The 9,007-nt window shown below is 41.9% G+C and overlaps 1 protein-coding gene across 9 annotated transcripts in view; it reads right to left on the bottom strand.

Moving 5' to 3' along the window:
* The window catches only part of ppfia1 (PTPRF interacting protein alpha 1), a 48,841-nt gene that overhangs the window by 27,360 nt on the left and 12,474 nt on the right, over positions 1–9,007 (bottom strand). For all 9 annotated transcript variants that reach the window (XM_086223407.1, XM_086223383.1, XM_086223399.1 and 6 more), the window contains exons 3-7: positions 3,293–3,394; positions 2,450–2,614; positions 2,108–2,182; positions 777–878; positions 255–488 (exon numbers count right to left, since the gene is read on the bottom strand). In XM_086223407.1, coding sequence (XP_086079533.1) covers positions 255–488; positions 777–878; positions 2,108–2,182; positions 2,450–2,614; positions 3,293–3,394 — 678 coding nt within the window. The remainder of the gene's footprint in view (positions 1–254; positions 489–776; positions 879–2,107; positions 2,183–2,449; positions 2,615–3,292; positions 3,395–9,007) is intronic.

A 9,007-nucleotide genomic window follows, 5' to 3' on the forward strand; every position in this document is an offset into this window, starting at 1 on the left:
ACTGATCAACGAGCTGTTGCAAGACAGTCTTATTTGCCTTAACTATGTATTATTGGGGGCACATTCCCAGGATAGGAAAGTTGTACATTTTTATTGAATTAACAAAAATTTTAAAAAAACGGCGAGTGTGGCAAAGTGTGCAAGTTTTGCTACATTGACTTCTTGTACTTAAACGCCTTAGACCAAAGAAAAATCTCAAAGATCCTTCAGGTAAACATGGCAGGAGGGCTAAAAACAGACGCAGTCCTCCTCACCTCTCTCAGGTCTCTCTGTAGTCGTGTGTTCATATCTTCAGACTTGATGAGGTCTTTGCGGGCTGTGTCCAGGTCCTCCTCCAACTCGTTGATTCGAGATGCCATAGCAGCCATGCGCTCCTTCATCTGGCCCAGATCAGCAGTTTGGCGGTCCACCACCTCTTGAAGCTCACCAACCTTGCTGAATCCAGGACCCGACTCCTCCTCCTGACTCAGTGATCCATCTGATGACCGCTGGGGGGTCAGTCAATATCACAACATCACTCACTACAAATAGTATTAGCAGTCTTTTTTTAAACATCAACTTAAACTGGAATGTCACAATATATATGATACATTTACGAGAAAACGTAGTGGAAAGATGTTTGGGGTTGACCAACAAGGGGCAACGTGGAGCAAAAGCCAACTATGCAAGCAAAAAATAAACGCATCTGGTGATTCCATTGTTTTGTATCCCACAAGCAACCATGGCATTGTTTCTCATACTTGTGCCATTTCACAGATGCTGCAGTGTAAACTCACCTTCCCATTAGTGCTTGGTGTATTTTCAGAGTTGTGGTTGACCTCACTGGTTCCATCTGCCAGCCCTCTCTTCTGGCTGCTCTGCTCCCTGAGGTAAGCCAACTAGACAGAAAATCAGTTTAGCCAAGGTGACTCATTAGCCAGCGATGAGACTTTCAATTATTCTCTAATTAACCAAAAATAATTAACATGAAAAATTCTTGTTTGCTTGATTTTATCATTTAGGGTTATTATTTGCAGCGTTTCACCAATGAGGCCAACAAGAACCCCCTAAAAAGGTACCCACCCTCCACTGGACATACAAAAATGTCTCAGGGAAAATTGTTTTGGCATGTTTTTGTTTTTTTTATTTCACTTAAGTATTTGAAGCGAGCAGCTCAAAATATTGAACGTCCGTATTTTGAGATCCAACAGCTTTTTGTGTTTGCAAACTCATGTGAACACATTGTGCAGACTAACCGTCAATACCAAAATGACAGAAAAACAAAGCCAAAAGCTGCCTTGCCTAAGGAAGTAAGACAACTAATAAAGGAGAGTGGTGTGTGTGTGTGTGTGTGTGTGTGTGTGTGTGTGTGGGGGGGGGGGGGGGCTTATTCCCAGGAATAAAAGATGATGGCAGCATTAAGTGCTGCAGCATGAAGCACAGAAGAAATCTAGGACACTTCAACATCCTCTGGGTCTTTAGTCAATCTTAATCTCATTCAGTGCACAGAGGATTCAAGAGTCCCCCTCCTTTAAAATGCATGTGCTTGTATGTATAGCAGAGACTAAAGGTTCACTGTGAATACACAGATGGTAATCAAGCACTCTGAAGCAAGTTCCAAGGGCCCTTCATTAATGTTCTCCAACAAAATAGCATATTAACAGTGACTATATTGACTCTTGGAAATATCTCTTTTTAGCCAGTGTCTGAGCCAAGCACATCATGCCTTGCTATACACATTGAGACAAGTCTTTATGAATCGGACGAACAATTGACATCTTTATTCTCTGCCTTTTTCTGTGCACCTGTCAAATGACCTACAGGAATAATTCACTAAACACCGTTCCTTTTATGTCACATTTATATCTGACTGACCCGTTCAATGAACATAGTGGTGGTGTCATACGAGTATTTGTGCTGCAGTAGGAAGCTCGACACAGCACGTCATTTCTGTCACTTCATTTGGTTTGAACAGAGGCAGGACTTGTGTTGTGTGCGATGTTTGACTGCGAGTGAGTCAAACAGTTTTTCACATTGTAGAGGTTGGGGTGTATTTGTGTTCACAGCTGACCGAGTTTGGAACTGATGTACAATAACGAACCAAAAAGTTTCCGTCGTGTTAATTTACTTCTTTGTGCGAGATGGTGAGCTGTTCCTCCAACGCACTGCATCTTTCCAAGGCAACACGTAGTCTCTCCCGTACCTAGAAAACATGTACAGCAGCTTGAGGGGCCTTAATCTTTCTCCAGTTTCATGCCTCAAATATCTATAACACACTTAACAGTTGTGTGTTTATATCTATATATATCTATATATATATATATCTATATATATATATATATATATATATATATATATATATATATATATATATATATGTAAAATACACACATATCTATCTATGTATCACATACATATATATACACTCACACACACACACACACACACAATATAAGACACACAGTCTTACCTTCTCATCAAGGGCTTTGTGGTGTTCAAAAAGTGACTTAAGGGCTTTGAGGACTTCCACTTCACTTGAGACTCCTGCTGGGGACTGAGCCTGCCTCTTCACCACGGTCATCCTCAGACTACGCTCATGGCGAGAAACCAGGCACTCCAAGTGCTCCAACAGGAGCTGGACAAAGTACAGTGTTGGAAACATGATCAGACACACTGCACAGTTGTCATATTTATTCAAGTGTTACCCTTCGTTTCCACATGAGGATGTTTGGGGTCTGTAAATCCATGAATACACTTTGAAGTACACTCCTTTTCAATGGAAACATTCATAATCTCCTAATATGACAAGAATTGCCCAGAACTGAACTTTTGCCATGGAGGTCTCACAGTCTGTGGACACCGAGCTAGCAAAAACAAGCTGTCAGGTTACAAGTGATGTTGTATGGCTTGAATAATATACCTACTGGACTGTATATGCTTGTTTGCTGTTTTTTGAAAGGCAAGAAATAATTTGTTCTATCGAATGTTAACTGACATTTTGATTTCAAATATGCATGTTGCTCCTTTTCTAACCTTCCTTCTGGCCATCCCCTTTAAGATGTTAAATACAGCAAGAAAAAAAAGTGGGAGACAAAATTCACAGATTTTTCAACTGGGCTGGTTGAAATAATTTGACAAGAGCAGTCAAAAGCATGCAGGAAGGTGATGGGGATTGGCCGAGAGGTGGGCCGGCTGACCAAACTTCCTTGATCAATGGTAGATAATGAAGATCAACTCGTATTTGACCGCAAACCTGTGTTTCGTAGTTTGAATTTCGGTTTGTCCTACAAGATCAGGAGAACATGTCACGTACCCTTGTGTTGTTTCTCTCAGCCTTCAGCTCTGCAATCTCCTCTTCCTTCTCCAGAAGTTGCTCTCGGCACACATTCACCTCCTTTGTTAATGCAGCAAACTCCTGCAACAAGACAAAGCCAGCAACATGAAGCCTCCGCTTACTGAGCTCTTTTTCTCTGAAAGAGAAGGATTAAAAAAAGTCGTGCTGATGTGAGAGTCTTTCCGTATCTGACATTTAAAACTCCTCGAGAGCAGAGTATTGATCATGCAGACCACACTGACTACCGTACATCCTTCTGTTAGAGTAGGGAATCGAGCAACACAGCTTCACGGAAAAAAAGAAAAAAAAAACTAGATGGAAAAAACAACATTAGATAGACTTGTCTGTCATCAAACAAAGTTAAAAACCTAAGAATAGGTGCTTCTTTATGAACACTCAACGAGCTTGTTCTAAGAAACCTCCCCTCTCACATCTTCATATTCCCAGCAACCACACAAGGTTATTAGGGATCACATGCTTGGCTGGAATCTTAGAAAGTGCCATCCTGACTTCTTGCCTTATGGCACAAGCACCCTGAGTGTTTAGGGGCTCTTGCTACGTTTCTGAGGGTGAGAAATGTGTGCAGGAGCTGTAGTGAATTGAAGGATAGGGGGGGGGGGGTGTTGCTGGACCTCATCCCTCGATTCAGTTACTACCACAAGTATTCTCTCCCCTCACTCCAGCCTCTGAGCTTATCCAGCGACTGGCACAGATTCTGCTGCTTCACTGAAGAAATAAGTGGGAGTTTACTATTGGCTACGATTGAAGTCTTGAATCTGCTGGCCAATGAAAGCCTGTGAGAGGCAGGCTCCTGGGTAATTACAGAGCGGCTTACTTCCTACATTCCAGAGCAGACGCCAAGGGTGAGTTGTACTGCAACCTTTAGATCTCCCTATGCTTCTATCCTGCATTCCTGCATTTTCAACACTCCTCCTCCAACTTTTTCTTATCTCTCTCTCACTCACACACACAGATTTGAACTTGGGATGTACAACATTAGAATTTCACAAATATCTGATCTGCTGACATTTACCAGTGTCAGTGTTTACATGGTTACACAATATTCACTTTTTCAAGTTCTGAAAAACACATCTAGAAAACGTGGACTCGTACCCTTTTCCCTAATTTCCCCAACATCAGGTGAGAACCCATGTTCACATTTACCACACTGCTTTCCAGCACAAAGAAGAGAGACATGAGCATATGAAGAAAAAAATGACCAATGTTTGGTGAGTAAATAAAAAAATGAAAATGCTGAAGGCACATTTTCCTTCATCTGCAAGATTAAAATTTGTGGGGTTTTTGTATTGGTATTTCACAGGAACAGCACATAATCCAGTGTTTTTTAATTACAAACCTTTGTGAAACTGTGAGGAACTGTGTGTTTCAAGTTCAGTACACTCATGTCACTACCAGTGAATGGTACAATCATGTACTACATGGATGTATTCACGCACACATGAACAGCATCTGTGCGTTCATGTGTGCGTTCATGTCTGCTCTGTTGGTTTCTCTTCGATGAAGCAGCTTCACTCGCCACAAGGGACATTCCATTACATACTAGAGATACAATGATTGCATTTTTTCTATCACTGGGACCTGCCAACGCAGATTTTTGCCAATTCCAATTTTCTGTCAGAGAGCGTTATTAGACAGAATATAAAAACATAAAAATCAACTTTTCCTCAGGGGAAGCTTTCATTTTCACAATTACAGAAAATGTTACACTTACAGTTTCCCCAAACTGCACGAGGTCACTATATCGTTCATATTTCAACAACTCTAAAAAGAATAAATCAAGAAAACATAAACAAAGTGCTCTCCAACTGGAAAGAGGAAAAATCAAAACTCCACGTCTAATGAGTTGCTGTACATCAGCTGTGTTGCTTTACTTATGAAATAAAATGAATGCAGCAGGCAGTTAAGAGAAGCTGAGGCTGGTTCTTGGCTCTGAGCTCTGCCGACTGGCTATTAGCCTACCAGCTGCTTTCTCTTTGTAGCTTCCTCAAACTGAGCAGCCTCAACGGGTTTTAAGTTCGATTGGGTTTGTTGTTCATTGTGGCTCCCAAGCAGTTTATTTTGGCCCACATGTGAGAAGCTGCAAGCAGCACGGCTGCACAACAGATCACGTCAGTCCTTGAATTTTTGATTTTAATTTTTTTGATAAGTATTTTTAAAGTTTCGACTGTTTTCTTTTTGTGATGTAGTCAGCATAAACCATAACCATGACTGAAATTCAATTTATTGCCCAGACCTGAGTATGCCTACATCTCTCTTCACCAATGTTGTGTTTCTTCCATTAATGGTTCGACAGAAGCACTTTCTGAAGATGAACTGAAAAGTTGCATATGCAGAGTCATAGATGAAAAAGCCTGTTTACATGATTATGCAGCTAAGGGTTAGCGGGACGGGTCCTAAATGTCTGTGCTACAATGTACACTGGTGTGTAATTCACTGAGTAGATGAGTGAAATGCTGGTTGGAAGTAGACCGAGCTGCCCTGTAAGCCTTAGAACAGGGGAGGGGATTAATGGGGGTGCATGAATATGTGTGCCAACCTATTAAAGGAACAGTGCACAATGACACAACTGAACATCATTTTCAGGGACCGCTGTGCTCAGCGGGACCTGCATCCTAATGGAGGAGGATATAGTAGTCATCTAGTTAATTGGGTCAACGTTATTCTTATCGAGAGAAATCAACATTAAACTGATCAACAGCTATAATAGGAAAAGGGGAGCTTTGAAGACGGTGAATGAACAGAGGATGACTTTCCAACACACACTATCCATATTAATGCACAACTTTGTGCACTCAATGTGTTACGTGCACTTGTGGTGAAGCCCATGAATTCGTTATCTGGACATTTTCCTTCTATTTGTTTCTTTAATTTGTAAGCAGGTCTATTAAAAACACAGCGCGAGAGGAACAGACATTACTGAACTTTGGGAGGAGAAAAGGTACTAGAGTCTCCTCTCTGTTGGATTAACAGTAAAGACAAAACAACCCACTTTTTTTCCAAAGCCGGTGAGTAGTAGTAGATAGTATACCAACATACACCTAAAGGCTCCTGGAGGGGAATAACATTTCCTATCTAACACCATAATCAACATCAAGAGTACACTATAATGTGAGATCAGACTCAATAGGACACCCTCCTACATAATGGCTTGAGCTGTTCTTAAAAGCTTATAGCGTGTGCTGAAACAAGACACTGTGCAAAAGGCATCTGTTATCCCTGGGAAGACCTTCCCGTCAAAAACTAATTAAGACACCACAATGGCTCCAATTCAGAGCTGCTTAACCTGCTGCCCAAATGTGCTCAGACAGAGAGAAAAGGTCACTCTACAAGAGGAGACCGAATGCTTGATCGTGCCACCTCAGGTTCCCATTACGAAAAGACAGGGTCAACGTGGGCTTAAAGATGTTGGCATTACCATCCTCTGTCCTCATCATGTTGTGACTTGTTTAGGGTTTGTAAAAGTCTGGTAAGTCAAATCTAGCACATAGCTGGATTGTGTGTTAGACACTGGCTGAATGCGAAGCCTGTTGTTAATTATGTTGTTTCCAGTGTGGTGAATCCTCATCTGCAGTTTCTGAGGGTCTCAGTCATGGGTTGCTGTTGTTTAGGGAGTGAAAAGAGTCAAACAGTGTGTGGAGGGTTTAATAACTACACTACTTGATTGACGATTTAGCTGTAAAACAAGATTTATCCATGGCTGCATAGCTACCTTTAAAGAGTTTTAGACAAACACTGTGAGCTTCATTCATATCTAGTGTTGCGGATCAAAAAACTAAAGGGATGCAGCTCTGGGCAGGTGAAAAACACCTCTGCTGAGTTCTAGAGATGTTAGGCTTTGCTGTATTCACTGATGCTGTCAGTCAAACACTACATGCAGTCCTTTCACAACACAAAGCCTCAGACGACACAAGTTGGGAGGCAGTGTGCAACTGGCACGCTGCCTGGGGGAATGTCCAGCTGAGCCTTCGGCTACGAACTGAAGGTTCGTTTCACGAGCAAAAGTAGTCTCCTACATTGTTTGCAACAATTTTGCAGTATATCCAACTGATCTAACAACCATGGGCCACGTGTACTCACACCAGCCCAGAAGCGCATCATCCAGCCCCTCCACCTACATGAAGCTCTCAAATCAGCCAACCAATGGAAAAATGGGTTTGGACCATCACAAAATTCCTGCGTAAACCGTCCAAAATCATGTCAGAGAAGCTGATTTGAGAGCTTGTCAAGCTCAGTGTCCTCACCTGACTGCAGGTTGTCATCACATGATGAACTGTTCACCTCATAGTTGAATCCCGGTAGATATACAGCAAATAAGTTGTCAGAATGCTGACATAAAGTAGGATGCAGAGTGCCCCGTGGTAGCGGTGGGCTTTCAAGTTATAGCTAGGAGTTGGAATTTCTAAGATTTTATTGATATCAACAGGCATTCATTAAGCCTGGCCTACACCCCCACTGCTCTGGTGAGACTGGGACGGACTCATCTCTGTGAGAGCGTCAAACACATGACACTTCAGATACTTGAGTCATGCTGCATCTCCAAATGCTTGAAAGCTGGTGCTCTTGCAGTAGACACGGGTATTTATCAGCTCTGGCTCCAATCAGTATTGATGGCAACACAACACTCAAGTGAAAAGTGATTGGTGATGACATGAGAGCTCCATACCTCTATAAATGACGGAAGCAATGAAAGCACGGCACCTCTGGCAGTAATGTCGGCAAATATTTGTTTGTGTTCAAGCAGTAGGTCTCAAATACCAATTGGTGTACAGTTTGACAACCAGCCTGGTGCAAAAACTACATAGTACAGTTTTGACGACACCATTCACTTTTTTCCCGGTGCAGTGACAACATTTGTGACGTTGAATGTGATGCACTCGGAAATAAAGGACAAAAGAAACTCCTGGCAATGGTTCACCAGGTTCTGAAACCTGTGTGTACACAGGTGTATGCAATTAGAAAGAGGTAGAACATGCCACAGACCACAATCAACAATCTGGTCGCATCGCATGACACAAATGGTCGTCACACCAGATACGGACTCTCTTTCAGTCTTGTTTCAAAATCAGTTCTTTCTCTTCAAATCATGTTAAAATAAGGTGATGCTCTGCTATATCTCAAATTAGACTGGAGTTTGTTTTTCCACCACTCACTACTGGATACTCAGGACACCACACCTCTGTGATGGCTGTTTAAATTAATGCCTTAAAATATTAAACTATTAACATTATATCTTTTTTAACTGGTTTATTTCTCAACCCACCCTGTGCACACATCCTGGAGGTCCGATCAAGACGGTCCGGGCCACATGCGACCGTATTCTTTCAGTTCTGTGTACTCAAATGCATCCTGGGTCACAATGAAGGACCGCCTTATGAGCTGAATTCCTTCACTAAAGTATAATACATATTGATGAGCGTGCTAATAATCAAGACGTTCTGTATCATGAGAAAAGCCCATACCAGGCTGACCAAAATGCTTGGGGCCGTCATTCGTTGCCATGGCAATCGACGGTTAAAGTATTCTATAATGTTGTCATCTACTAAATTTGCAAAGATGACCCATAAAAGGTTGCGTGTCAGATCTCCCAAACTAAGCTGGTATGTCACAAAAACAGAGTTTGGCTAATCACCTGAAAACGTGAAAAAAGTCACACTGGCAAATGTTGCTTAGTTG

The sequence above is a fragment of the Aulostomus chinensis genome, chromosome 2 (genome assembly GCF_037954235.1).
Source record: "Aulostomus chinensis isolate RoL2024-O1b breed Wild chromosome 2, RoL_Achi_v1.0, whole genome shotgun sequence".
Taxonomy (NCBI): Eukaryota; Metazoa; Chordata; class Actinopteri; order Syngnathiformes; family Aulostomidae; genus Aulostomus; species Aulostomus chinensis.